Source organism: Nanorana parkeri, unplaced genomic scaffold (assembly GCF_000935625.1).
Source record: "Nanorana parkeri isolate BGI_ZX_2015 unplaced genomic scaffold, ASM93562v1 scaffold2988, whole genome shotgun sequence".
NCBI lineage: Eukaryota > Metazoa > Chordata > Amphibia > Anura > Dicroglossidae > Nanorana > Nanorana parkeri.
In genome coordinates this window covers 3,372-18,347 of record NW_017309256.1, presented here as the reverse complement: position 1 = coordinate 18,347, position 14,976 = coordinate 3,372, and the positions used below count along the sequence as shown (strand labels likewise).

The 14,976-nt window shown below is 42.2% G+C and overlaps 1 protein-coding gene across 1 annotated transcript in view; it reads left to right on the top strand.

The window, feature by feature from the left end:
• LOC108802627 (endophilin-A2-like) overlaps positions 1-12,208 on the top strand; it is a gene marked incomplete at both ends in the record, with an annotated part of 62,122 nt that extends 49,914 nt beyond the window's left edge. Inside the window, 3 exons of the mRNA XM_018574483.1 lie at positions 7,109-7,165; positions 10,467-10,507; positions 12,069-12,208. Of these exons, the coding sequence (XP_018429985.1) occupies positions 7,109-7,165; positions 10,467-10,507; positions 12,069-12,208 (238 nt within the window). The remainder of the gene's footprint in view (positions 1-7,108; positions 7,166-10,466; positions 10,508-12,068) is intronic.
• Positions 12,209-14,976: the final 2,768 nt, after the last annotated feature.

The following is a 14,976-nucleotide window of genomic DNA, read 5'->3' as shown; positions in this document are numbered from 1 at the left end:
CCCCCCCCGGCACCTATTCAGAGCCCCCTCTCCTGCTTACCTTGTTGCAGGGAGGAGGCTGTGAGGCGGCACGTCCGTCCCGGTATGTCGCTGATTGTTTGATGAGGTCTGCTGCAGACCTCATCAATCGATCCTGCACAATCCTTTCGGCCAGTGTTCACTGAAAGAGCGCTGGCCGAAAGGATCCGGGTGCCGGCACAGACTCAGCTACACGGTCTGCATCTGACAGAGATCCAGACCGTGTAGCTGCTCCCGCAAGTCAGGTAAGCGGTCCTTGACCGCGTACTTGACTTGTGAGCTGGCTGCCAGCCACAAAGTACCGGCTCGCGGGCCGGTACATTCGCCGCCCTGCCGGAATCTGCCGCCCGAGGCAAACGCCCTGTTTGCCTCGCGGCAGATACGCCCCTGGCAACAGGTGGCTACATGGCCGGTCCCGGCAGGGTTATGTAAGCCCTGAAGAGGGCTTCCAAACTTGTCACTGGGTCTTTAAAAACCACAGCATCTTCTACTGGAACCATCCAGATTTTGTTCACACGCAAAATGGATATACTGTATCCATGACAGGAATAGCCCACTTCAAAATGTTGCTGAGCAGAATGTTTAAGAGGATGAGGCCAGTAACTATACAGCATAAGCTGTAAAAGCAGATGCACAGGAAAAACTTTAAGAGGAGGAGGTTTCAATATAAACTCCAGACTAGTGACAAGATTGTAATGTGGTCAAATTCTGTTCAGAGTTCAAATAGGACATGGCAAAAGGAGGACGATGCTTTTTGTAACTCCCCAGACATGATTGTTGTAAAACCTTGGAGATCTGAGACACAAATCCCACCTTTACACAAATTTGAACCTGAACTAGAGCAGTGACCGCAAATCGGATAGATTAATTACAGGAATTCTCCCTGGAGGGTTCTAAAGTGGATGCCAAAGGAGGCTATGCAGTTGTCACAAAGTGATTTGGTTCTTGTGCTGTCAAACCTAAGGCTGTAAACCGTGCAAGCACAAGATAGATTAGTTACAGGAATCCTCCCTGGAGGGTTCTAGGGTGGATGCCAAAAAAGGCTACGCAGTTGTCACAAAGTGATTCGGTATCTGTGCTGTCAAAACTCAGGCTGTAAACCGTGCAAGCAGAAAACAAAGTCTGCTGAACTAAATTGCCTGCACCAGCATGACTATCACTCTTTTTAGTATCAGACATGCCTCTGACCATAAGTACTAGGTTAGTATATGTCCTCCTGTGATCCTGTGTTCTTTACTGATGATCCTAATAGTTACAACTGTACAGGAGAGTAAACCATGTCGTATCCCTAGCAGGAGAGGCTCACTGAACCTGAAATAGCTGCTCCAGTGACAGAGTGCAGAGATGTCATAGTGGAGTACCAAATTTTAGCCAGTCCATAAAGACACTGCACATGGCTGTGGGATAGACAATCCAGGATCTGGTAATCTATCATGAATTTACCAGAATCTGGGGTTATGGACGCTAGTATGCTTTGCATAGTCAAGACCCCCTGCAGGTGAGTATACCCAAAAGTTACGAATATTCTGCATTGTGTCCTCTTATTATGCTGGAATAAAAGTTTCTTTGTTTTAAAAACAAAAGTTTAAATATATTTGTAGCCCCGTGTAATTACACAAGTTGTGTTCATTTTTTTCCTAGATCAGACAAGATGGTAGGTTCTAATATATGTGGCACCCACTCTATCCTAAATTGAAAAACACTACTCACAGACTCCTTCACATCTCTGGGCTTGCTTGTCAATTACAGTGTGGAAAATACTTGATCCCCTGCAGATTTTGTAAGTTTCCCCACTTGCAAAAAAATGAAAGGTCTATAATTTTCTTTATCATAGGTGTTTTTTAAAGGATAGAGACAGGATATCAACCAAAAATCCAGAAAAAAACACATGATACAAATTGTTATAAATTGAGTTACAGTTCAGCGAGTAAAATAAGTATTTGATTCCCAAGCAAAACATGACTTAGTACTTGGAGAAACCCTTGTTGGCCAGCACAGAGGTAAAACATTTCTTGTAGTCTGTTACCAGGTTTGCACACATCTCAGGAAGGATTTTGGTCCACTCTTCTTTACAAATCTTCTCTAAATCCTTACGGTTTCTTGGCTGTCGCTTGGCAATTGGAAGTTTTAGCTCCCTCCATAAATTTTCTATAGGATTAAGGTCTGGAGACTGGCTAGGCCACTCCATGACCTTAATGTGCTTCTCCATGACCTTAATGTGCTTCTCCATGACCTTAATGTGCTTCTTCTTGAGCAACTGCTTTGTTGCCTTGGCGGTATGTTTTGGGTCATTGTCATGCTGAAAGGCCCATCCACGACCCATCTTCAGTGTTCTAGCTGAGGGAAGGAGGTTCTCATCCAGGATTTTACAATACATGCCCCCTTCCATTGGTCCTTAAATGCTACAACGTCAGCCTGTACCTTTAGCAGAGAAAAAGCTCAAAAGTATAATGTTTCCACCTCCTTGCTTGACTGTAGGGATGGTGTTCTTTGGGTCATAGTCAGCATTTTTCTTTCTCCTAACACGGCGAGTCGAGTTAATGCCTAAGAGCTCAGTTTTGGTCTCATCTGACCCCACAGCACTTTCTCCCAATCCTTCTCTGAATCATTTAGATGTTCATTGGCAAACTTCAGACGGGCCTGTACATGTGCCTTCTGGAGGCCGCATCGTCTAGAAGGCACATGTACAGGCCATCTGAAGTTTGCGGGCGCTGCTGGATCTCAATCCATGGCAGTGTATTGTGTTACCAATGGTTTGTTTGGTGACTGGTCCCAACTGCCTTGAGATCATTCACAAGCTCCTCCCGTGTAGTTCTAGGCTGATCCCTCCCTTTTCTTATGATCATCCTTACCCCATGAGCTGAAATCTTGCATAGAGCCCCAGACCAAGGGCGATTGATGGTTATTTTGTATTCTTTCAATTTGCGAATAATCCCTCCAACAGATGTTTCCTTCTCACCAAGCTTCTTGCTTATAGTCTTGTAGCCCATTCCAGCCTCGTGCAGGTCTACAATCTTGTTCCTAACGTCCTTTGACAGCTCTTTGGTCTTGCCCATGATGGTGAGGTTTGAATGGAAGAAAGATTCTGTGGACAGGTGTCTTTAATTTACATAACGTTGTCGTTAGGAGCACCTTCTTAAATTGACAGGACTAATCTATGTACCACATAGCCAGTCTGTGGGAGCCAGAATTATTTTTAGTTGGTAGGGGATCAAATACTTTTTACTCACTGAACTGCAACTCAATTTATAACATTTGTATCATGTGTTTTTTCTGGATTTTTGGTTGATATTCTGTCCCTATCATTTAAAATACACCTATGATAAAAATGATCAACCTTTCATTTCTTTGTAAGTAGGCAAACTTACAAAATATGCAGGGGATCATCAAATAATTATTTTCCTCACTGTATGTTATACATTGTTTATTGATGGAATGTTTTTTAATTTATTTGTCAAGCCTAAAGATTGCCCCCTCGCTTCCGCTCCTGATAATACATTGTCACAGGGACAGGAACTGAGGGCAAATGACTCCAATGCGGCCTCAGCAATATGTTAATCAATAGAGACGGATCATTTCATGACTATTATTGTGGCAGTGTTATACAGACTTATCTAGGATAAGTTTGCATGAAAGAAGTAAGAAAAAGTTTACTCTGTGTTTAACACAAACCTGCCATACAAAAATGACTGCTAGTTGCCTGACTGTCAGATTGATCTAGTTTGACTTCAAAGTCACTGGCCAGGAACAGTCATGCAACAAGTGAATAAAGTTTGTCATAATGTTTACTCTAATTAAAAAGAAAACTAAACAGTACTTAATTAATGGAAACGGGCAGGGATCTGGAATTAAAGGAGAACTATGAGATTAGTGATTTCCACTCATCCTCATAGTTAGAGCTGACTTATGACAAAGAAGCAGGTCGGCTCCATCGATCGCCAAGTGAGCAGAAACATGCACCGATCCGCTCACTACCCGACTGTCAGTCACCACTCCCTGCAGGGATTCCCCTCTCCGATCCTCCAGCGCTGAGTGGAGGAACGGACGGGGAGGGGCACAGCTGGCTCTGCCTCTAGATAGGCAGAGCCAGCTGTCACTCATGCAGCTGGGTCGATCTCGACAGCATTGTCGGGATCTGTCCCAGCTGCGGTGCTCTCAGTGCCCGCAATATACTGAGCTTTGGGTCACGGAAGGAGGTTAGTATATGTCCTCCTGTGATCCTAAAGAGAACTATGGGGAAAAACACTTACCCCATAGTTCTCTTTTAACCCCTTGCCATCCGCCCCTCGTAAAAATAGGGGGCGGACGGCGGATCCTTCCCGGCGGGTGGACGTACATGTACGTGATTTTTTTTCTGCTAGCGGGCGCGCGCAAGCATCCCGCCTGGAAGGTAAACATCCGTTACCTGCTGTTTCAACAAGCGTTCGCTTGTATAACCATACATTGTGCGGCCCCCTCCATTGCCGATTATCCCAGGCTGTCCCCTCTGCGGTGCCCGGGACCGAGAACACTGGCACAGCGGCTGCTACTAGAGAGGAGGAGGAGAGATCAGCACTTCCCCCACCGCTGATTTCTCCTCCTTCTCTCCCATCACTTCCCCCACCGCTGATTTCTCCTCCTTCTCTCCCATCACTTCCACCTTTAGCTGTCATTTCTCTGGCTGAGAGCCAGAGAAAAAGCTGGTGAAACAGATCTCTGCTTAATCTGCTTCTTTGTGGGTCTTGGGGACCCCTGATGTCTCCATAAAGAGGACCTGTCATATTTTTTCTAGCTATCACATAGGGGGCTTTTTAGTGATAGAAATCAAGTTAGGTGTAAGAAAAAAAAATAGTTCATTAAAAAACACCATTTTTTTAGGTCTCCTGCCCCCGCGTGCACACACTTATAAATGTAAATACACATCTGGTGCACCTACGTGCGTAAACAATGATTACGCCACACATGTTACATATCGGGAGTGTGAGCAATAATTCTAGGCCCATTAATCACTGATAACACTTAACTGATGAGCGGTAAAAGCTTCTAAAGTGTTGCCTATGTCCAATTTTAGGCATGGTAGTTTTTTTGCGATTTTGGGGGGGCATGCAATTTTAAAAGCTTGACATGTTTGGTGTCTATTTACCTAACATGACCCCATCTTTTTTTACTTGCGCTAATTTGAAGCAATAATGTTCCAAAATATATATATGTATTACCTAAAATCAGTGCAAAATAATGACTGGTGACAATAAATGAGGCTCAAAATATGCAATAATTATCATCAACAAAAATAAAACCACAGGATGTTATTTCAAATATTTATGAAACAAAACTATGCATCTCCTGAAATGCAACTAGTAACCTCTCAGTAGCTCTGCAGGATGTGACATGAATGTGCAGAATCAAAATGTGACCTCTCCCAGCAAAACAGATATTTAAAGCTCAAAGTCCGTACTGTGCATTAACTAATTTAGAATACTATGCACAGTACTAGCAAATCAGCCAAGAATCTATATGTGGTAAAGACAAACTTCCACTAAGTTATTTTTTTTTAATGTATATCACAACCTAAACCATTGGCTAGAAATTAAAAACAGCTTCCATGAAATTTCAAAAAGACTGCTCCCAAAATTGAAAGGGAGATAATTTTTACTGCAGCTAAAACTATTCCAATTCAATCCTGATGTTAGCAATAACCGACTAGTTTATCTAAATGGTTTAGTTAGATAAACGTGGCAAGTAAATGGAAATCTATACTTTATCAAAATTGAAAATTCTTTGGTCTCAGATGTCAGTTTTGTGTCAGTATAGAGACAGGAGATGTTCAGTTTCTTTTTGTTCAGTTCCCCCTGGCAGCCCATCAATTAGCTTCAGAACCCTCCTTTGTGTGTCTGTGTCCGTTCTCATGCATCAGTTCTTTAATTTTCTTTAAAAATAACATCCCATTTCCTGAAATCATATACACACTTACCTGAAGAGGACAATGTTAGACTAGGAACAATTTTGGATTTTTCCTTAAAATTCCAATATTATTCCGTGAGTTTACCTTTGACCTAAGTCTTGTTAAAAAATTATAAAATCAAGAGATAATCGGCTATCTTGACAGACCTTGCTACACATTCTGCAAGCCACTGTCCTCTTTAAGAGATATATTGCTTGAGTAAGTTTGAGCAAGGAAAACAATTCTCTTCTACATAAATTGAGAATAAGGTCATCTGCACTAATAGACCATGGTTACTTAAATTGTTCACTGATCACAGAAATAATAATATACTTCATGTAATTATTTGTGTTTTCAAAAACACCATATTAATAATATATGTCAATAAGTAAAACCAAATAATATATATATATAAGGTATATATGTTGACTATTGTATAAACAATAAATATCAAATTACTCATGCAATAATAATGATACAATTGAAATTATTGGTTATACCATTTCTATCAAATAATAATACTGTCTACAAGGTTAACTTTTAATGTGAGCTCTTTTTCATAAGTTGTAAAGATGAGAAAGGGAAAAAACATAATGGTGAATGTTTCTTTTGTCCGTTTGTTAAGCTTGAGACATGGCATCTCCAATAATCTTTCAGTCTAACACAGTCTGGTACCATGGTCAGTCCTTATCTCGTCATTGTTGTCTTGTCCCTCCAGAATTTACAACCTGTGAATGTATGCTGCAAGGGTCTGAGAATGGTTGCTGATGGTCTTTGTCCAGAAACCACAAACTCAAATGGCTTCCTGTATGTTCATGTTACATTATGTAGAATAAAAAGCATATTCCTTACAGTATCTTCGTATAGCACTCAATAGTTCTAACAAAGTCCTGATTTATACTTGTTTCGGGTCAGTGAAATATATTGCAACCATAGGATCAGTTTATCAGCCAAGCAACCAGCATTTTCAAAATTAGAGGTTCTCTAATGATTTTAGTTGGCATGATTAAATAATTAATCATGGAGTTTTTTTTCAAAGCCTTTTGATTTTCTGCTAATGAGAATAATTTTTTGTGCAAAACCTAGTTATTACAAAAATTATTTTTAAAGTTGGCATGTTTTATTTCTTTAAAAACCTTTTTAATGTGCAGTTTTTTGTTTTTTTTACAGTTTCATCCTCATTTCGCTCAGAAAAACCAGCCAAAGCACCAAGCATACGCAGCTCAAGTAAGTGATTGGCTTCTATTGTTAAAGTGTAGTCGTACATATACTGTTGCTATGTCCCCTATCCTTCTTACCCTTAAAGTGACACTTAAAAATGCATTCAAGCACCTTAACTATTAAAGAAGAAATCCAGGGGGAAAAAAACATTTTCCGCGTACTGTAACTAGCTTTTGAAAGTTTTAAAAACGTGCTTGCCTTTCTGCATGGCAATGTAGTCTTCCAGAAATCCATGGTACAAGTCTGTGCTTCCTGCCCTCTGCCTCCTGCATTTCCTTTCTGTTAGACCACTAGCTACTGTGCAGTCTAATAGCCTATCCAGTGTTCTAAAAACCTCCCCCTGTAGTTCTAGTGCAGCCAGCAGGGAAGTGATCACATCCAGCACACACTGCAGTGGGTGGAGTAGGGAAGTCTTTGACTGCTGGTCTGACCAGGCTACTCTCAGTGCAGCTCCCGGCTCTCACACCTCCTTCCCTGAGACTGGGCAGTGCTGTAACTGTACTGTTCCACACTAGTGATGGGAAGTTCGGATCTTTTATATGAATTGGTTCATTTCGAACTGTTCAAATAAACCCATTCATGAATTGATCGGTTCACTTGCTGAGTCTGCTGACATGCAAGTGGACTGCAGTTCAGGAGCTGACTCAACCTAAATGGTTAAAGTATCAATCTAAATAAGGATCCCCTCTCATCTCCCTGCAAGGCTGTCTGTCACTTACCACTGCTGCAACCTGACCATTGATTCAGTGTACTGTGTTCTACTGAAGACTCATATGATTCTTTGGTTCAGTGTACTGGTGTTTTACTGGAGACTCATGATTCTTTGATTCAGTGTACTGAGGTACTATTGACCCAGCTGTGTTGTAACTTCTGATCCTCAGTGTATTGTTAGCTGGCTGGCTGGTTGCAGGGGAGGGAGTGGCAGAAGCTGACCTCTCTCAGTCTAGGTTTAAAGTACCAGAGCTGTTGTCCTATTGATTCAACAATTAACCCTTTCAAATAAATCAGTCAGATGAGTTATTTCTTTCAGTTCACTGAAAAGAATCAATCCAAAAAAACAATTTGTTTATGAGCTGGACACCACTATTCCACACAGCCAGATGCCCTGGACTGTTAGGATGAGGCAGGATGATGTCAAAGCAGGGGAATTTGTCATGCAGAGGCACCTGTAATATATCTATTCCCTTTGTCTGCAAAAAAAAAAAAAGAAACTGAAGTCACTAGAGCATATAGCACTTTGTAGCTCTTCCGATCTCCACCCTCAGCTCTGCCTATACACTCCTTTCACTTCCTCTATTTCACAATGCCTCATGGGAGATGTAGTCAGCTTTCTATGCCAGGATATGACACACACATAGGTTACCTAGATCCTCCCACTGGCTGCAGGAAGTGCTGATCTAATAGGAGGATGTGACCTCACTGGCTGCTAAAAACAAGGATTACAAGAAAAGTAAGAACTTTTATGATAAATTGTTACAGCTAGGGATGCACCGATACCAGTTTTTCAGTTACGAGTACCGATTTTTTTTTTTTTCTTTTCGGTGCTCACCAATACTGAATACCGATACTAGAAGTCCCATTAACCACTTGAAGACCTGGTGTTTACACCACCTTCCTGGCCAGGCCATCTTTCAGTATTCAGCGATACGGTACTTTGACATATTTCCTGTCATGCAACGCTGTACTGAAATTAATTTTTATAACATTTTTGGGGACAGATAGAGCTTTCTTTTGGTGATATTTAATCACCACTGCGGTTTTAATTTTTTACTATATTAAGGAAAAATTACTGACATTTTTTTACATTGTTATAAAACATTTATTATTACCCAATTTTTTGGTAAAATATAAAAGACGGGGTCGCGTCGGGTAAATAGACACCAAACATGTCAAGCTTTAAAATTGTGCGCACCAGCGAAATCGCGAAAACCTACCATGCCCAAAATTTACCATAGACGACGCTTTAACCCTTTCGCTGCCAAGGACGTATGGCATACGGAGCTACAAAAGTGCTTCCAGCTGGCCAGCCCAGTATGCCGTACGTCCTTGGCATTTACAGTTCTGCTATAAGCTGATGGTCGCCTTAGCGACCATCAGCTTATAGTAGAACTGTTTTGGTGTAAGTGGAGGTTTTCATATTTTCCAATTTCTCCTGGGTGGTGCTGCTCCACAGGTAAATGACCTTGCGGTCTGCGCTGGTGAAAATCTCCAGACGTTCTGGAGTGATTCCTGGCATTTGGGCTGCACTGTTATATATTTTATCCTTACATTGCAAGAGCCTTGCTTTCCCATAATCTCCAGCCCTTGTATAACTAAAGCATTGATTTCCCACTAGGGTCAAACCAGATAAGGCTGTATGTATTCGACATATGCCGAATAGTCAAATAATTGAGTATACCATAGCCTCTGTTGCTGTGATGAGAACCAATGCATAGAGATCCTTGCACAGCATTTATACTATAGCTGAAGCCTGCGCTACCTTTGCAAAAGTAATAGGGAATTTTTTCTGCAGTTCCCTGGCTTCACCAAATTTTATCTCACTACTCGGGTGAGTTTTGCCCAGTGAATTTCAATTCCCCTGGGTGGATCTGCTACACAGGTGATTGACCTTTCTAGCAGCACCGGTGGACACCTCCAGACAATCCTGGGGTTCCTACCACTTTGGCAGCACTGTTACATATATTTGTTTTTTTTCCTTATCACTGGAGCCTCATTTTTCCCTCTAGGGTTAAAACCTGATAAGACTCTAGGTATTCGGCATATGCTGATGAAACAAATAAGCGGATATGCTATTACTTTATCCCACCAGAATAAGACGACTAATAATGAATATTTGGAGGATAAAAGGCTACATACAGAGACACCTATAATATAGCAGAAGCTGGTGCTGCCTTTACCTAGCTATCCCATAGGGGGCTTCTTAGCCCCCCATGTAATAGCAATAAAGTTGTGTTAAAAAAAAAAGTAATATAAAAATTAGACTCATAAAAAAGACTCATAAAAAAATAAAGAAGCATAAAAAAAATTAAAAAAGAAAAACATTTTTTAAGTCCCCCGCCCCCCACATACACACGTAGATATGCGTCGGGTGCGCCTACGTGCGAAAACGACGATTGCGCCTATTGTGCTGCACATGTTACATATCGCAGCAAATGTCGGAGTGAGAGCAATAATTCTAGAGCCATCAATCACTGATAACACTAAACTGATGATCAGTAAAAGCATTTTAATCGTGTTTGCATGTGTGTTTGCGAAAGACAGAGGTTAGTTGCATCCAGGTTTTGATGTTGATTTTTGTTCGTTCCAGACACTTGTAAACACATGTCAACGCAACATGTGCAAACGCATGTAAGTCACAGTTGATGGCATAATATTAGATGTGTCTAGACGCATATGCACGTAGAGGCATGCGTGCATAAGTCCTTAACGCAGATAAGATCATAATTTTGTCACCTTACTTGCCAGATTTTTTCTCTGCACATGAAGGCATGGAGTGCAAATGGCAAGTATGAATGTAGCTGTACCTTATGTATACGGGCACCTACTATGTAACCCTGGTTGCTCACCATATGTGGCTTCCCCTGGACAGGAAGTTGTTAATGCGTCCTTTTACCGGACGCATACAGTTTAGACATCTATTGGGCTGTATGTAGCATATGTTCTGTTAGGGGTCTTCAATGGGGCATAGCTTTTTTTTCCAGGCTATTCCATAAATATCACTAGCTTTGGCTTGTATCCACCTCAAGCATGGCTTCAGGTGGTCGACTTCATGCTTTTCCATTCTGTTCAATTTCACACAGGAGAATTTGCCTTATATCAGGGAGGATGTCAAGGTTGCATTCGCCCTGCGTGTGAATGGCTTAGGAATACTGACTGCTCTCTGCATTCAGAAGCCATTTTGCGTGCTCAGGCACATGTTTTAGGGCCTGTTCACATGATATCAGGTCCTGATCAGGTGCGGATCTGCAGACGCGGTGCTATTGATGCAGTGTGTTTTGGCCGCGTTTTTGATGCGTTCCAGTTTTAAAAAACATTTTTTTTTTTTTTTGCTGGAGTGGGGCTGTCAGTATGTTAGCTGCAATGCAGTGCGTTTTTGACGCGTTTTGCGTTTCCGGTCCGTTTCCTGACCGGACAAAATGTGACATGCAGTATTTTTTCTGTCGTAACCTGAACGGACTGCGCACGTGAGAACTGTAGCCCATAAAACACATAGGGATACATTGGGATGCATTTTTAGTGCAGGAGTGTACGTATCAGGTCAGCACAGAAAACGGACGTCGTGTGAACAGGCCCTTAGGGAAGTGTTATACGGTCGAAAATCAAAGCAGTGTGTTTGCATGCCAGATTATTTTGGTGAAGCAATGGAATCTAACATGGTGGTGTGATTTGGGACTATTGTTCTGGACACGCAGCAGATATGGACAAGTAATAAACAAGATCATTGCAGAGACAGGCTACATACTTCAGGTTTATGGTTGAGCCTGCACCTATGTACTATAGGCTTCGTTTAGAGATAAGTCTATTGGGTACAATGACATGGTCAAGTGTTTTTACCCCAACAAGTTCAGTATGTCGCAGTGACGACCTGCTTGTGTTTTTTCCATACATCAGCTTCTCTATTCTGCCTATAGTATTGGAGGAGTGTCAAAACTTAGGATCATAGGCCAGCCATATGATATTTGTTTTATCTCACAGTAGAGCTGCAACAACGATTCGATTTCGTCAATTAAAATCGACGATCGAAAACGTTGTCAACGTTTTCGATCGTCTATTAGTCGGCTATCTATTACATTGCCTGTTCGTGGCTCCACCCTCAAGCCCTGCACGCAGCGCAAGCCACGCCCACCAAACGCGCAAGCCGCGGTCCAGCCCCCGGCTCTTCTCCAATCCCGGTGCTCCTCACATCTAGCCGGGCCGGTGCGATCACATGACGAGTGCCGGTGATGTGAGCGCGACGGGTGAAAGCCGGGATACGGAGACTATGGCTGGGGACGAGCTGGCATCCAGGTTGAACCGTTCAGAAGAAGACATGAAGGGAATTTTCAAACAGTAAGTGCCCCGAGCACACCAGAGCATGGGACCCGACACCGTGCACCCCAATCCACCATCATACCCGTCCTCTGCACCCCATTCCACCATCATACCCATCCTCTGCACCCTATTCCACCATCATAGCCATCCTCTCCATCCCTGCACCCCAACCCACCATCATACCCGTCTTTTGCACCCCATCCAACCATTATGCCCGTCCTTTGCACCCCATTCCACTATCATACCCATCCTCTCCATCCCTGCACTCCATTCCATCATCATACCCGTCCTCTGCACCCCATTCCACCATCATACCCGTCCTCTGCACCCCATTCCACCATCATACCCGTCCTCTCCTTCCCTGCACTCCATTCCATCATCATACCCGTCCTCTGCAACCCATTCCACCATCTTACCCGTCCTCTCTATTCCTGCATCATACCCGTCCTCTCTATTCCTGCATCATACCCGTCCTCTCTATTCCTGCATCATACCCGTCCTCTCTATTCCTGCATCATACCCGTCCTCTCCATTCCTGCATCATACCCGTCCTCTCCAATAACACCAGCTATAGAGGAATACATCAGATCCCAGCAATAGTACATTACACTATAATGTACTATTGCTGGGATTTGCTGTATTCCTCTACAGCTGCTGGTATTCTGCATTGCGACGCTGTATAATGTATTATTGCACACCACACTTTTTTTTTTACTTCCACCGCTCCAAGCTTGCGCCTGTGCTGGACTACAATCTCAATACAAACTAGTAGTCCATCACTGGAGCCTTTTTAAAAAAAATCTGATTAATCGAACTTCATAATCGGCTAACTAATCGATTATGAAAATAATCGTTAGCTGCAGCCCTATCTCACAGTTGCCTCTTCTTGGTCATGGCACTTTGCATTACAGGTCAGTCCCAGTAATATCTACAAAGCTGCTGTGCTGTTTTTCTCTGTTGGGAAAGACAGGGTGCTGAGAGTGCATGCAATGAAGAGGTAAACACCCTGTTATATTTATTTGCCCACTTGACAAATTCCTATGCTTAACTCTTGAGATATGTGAGTGCATTCAATGGCTCAAACAGCTCAAAAATCTGGGAATGATCAAATAAATTTTTATTAAACTTAGGGGTTAACTGGATGGGTACAACTTACCTACCCAGGGAGCCCTTGGCTTCTGAAAAGGTCAGAAGTCCTGAAATTGACAGTCTTTGATCAAGAGCCTAAGTACATTCAGCAAGCTATCCTAGACCAGGCTCGAACAAACTATACTCCTCCTTTTACGTGTGGGTGTGAGTGTGCACATATAGGTATATATGTATGCTTTCCTTCCTGAGAGGCCATAGTCCATGGCATCTTAGGTAGGTGATGACCGAGTCTGTACAGCCACACATGTGTTACATTTTTTCTTTTGTATAACACAAAGAAAGTCACAAAGAAACATTCAAGGAGCAAAAGTGGGTCAAACATTGACCCCGACATCAAAAATAAAAAGTTACAGAAATACAATGACATACATAACCACATTATAACACAATAAGCGGGTATTCAGCCCGGCTACATCATGTCATATAGGCTCGACCTCAAGGAAAGTTGGTGATGTCTCCATCACCACCATGAGTATAGCTTATCGTGCACCAACCTGTCTCCGAGTATCAAAGACAGTACTAACTGATATCCAGTGCTAGTGGGTAGCTCACAAAGTGAAACCATCAAAGAAGTCCAAGACCTGGGGGATCAGTCCAGTGCCTGGGTAACCTCATGAGAGCATCCGTCAAGGCGGGTTAGATTCATAGTGCAACCATGCTGCCCATTTAGATTGGAAGCGGTCAGGTTTGTTTCCGCTCTTCGCCACCCATTCCTCTGCCTCCTGGATTAGTGTGACCTGAGCCACCCATTCAGACCGCCCCGGTACCCGAGTCTGCTTACAGTATCTGGGGATGAGTCCCCTCGCCGCATCCAAAAGATGGGGCAGGACACCCCTCCTATAGGAGCCAATGGACGTGGAAGGGAGGTGGAACAGCATATGAATGGGATCGTCTGATATGTCAACCTTTGTGATAAGTTTAATTTGTGTGCGAATATCTTGCCAGAAGCCCCGTACAAGAGGGCATTCCCACCATATACAGGTGTAACTCGAATAATTTGAATATCGTGCAAAAGTTCATTTATTTCACTAATGCAACTTAAAAGGTGAAATATTATATGAGATAGACTCATTACATGCAAAGCAAGATAGTTTAAGCCGTTATTTGTCATAAGTGTGATGATTATGGCTTACAGCTCATGAAAACCCCAAATCCACAATCTCAGAAAATTAGTGAAAAGGTGCAATATTCTAGGCTCAAAGTGTCCCACTCTAATCAGCTAATTAAGCCATAACACCTGCAAAGGGTTCCTGAACCTTTAACCCCTTCATGACTGAGCTTGTTTTTAGTTTCTGTTCGTAAATGACTGACACACTTTTTTGATATTTTTGCTGTGTGATTCTTCCATGTCAGTAATATACTTTCTTACAAAGTGCACCCACACATATTATACATTGTTTTTTAGAGGACAGATAGGGCTACATATTTATATCACATATGTGTGTCTAACGCCTCACTTAGGACAAATAAAATATAAAAAAAGAGAAAAAAAACGTTAAAAAAAAACACTTTTTTCCCAGTTTTGATTTGTAGTATTTTTTTTACAACACCAGCACAGCTAAAAAAAATGCAATAAATACATTCATTTATTTGTCCCTTATTTTATTTTTTTTTACACATTTTTTTTTTTACACTTT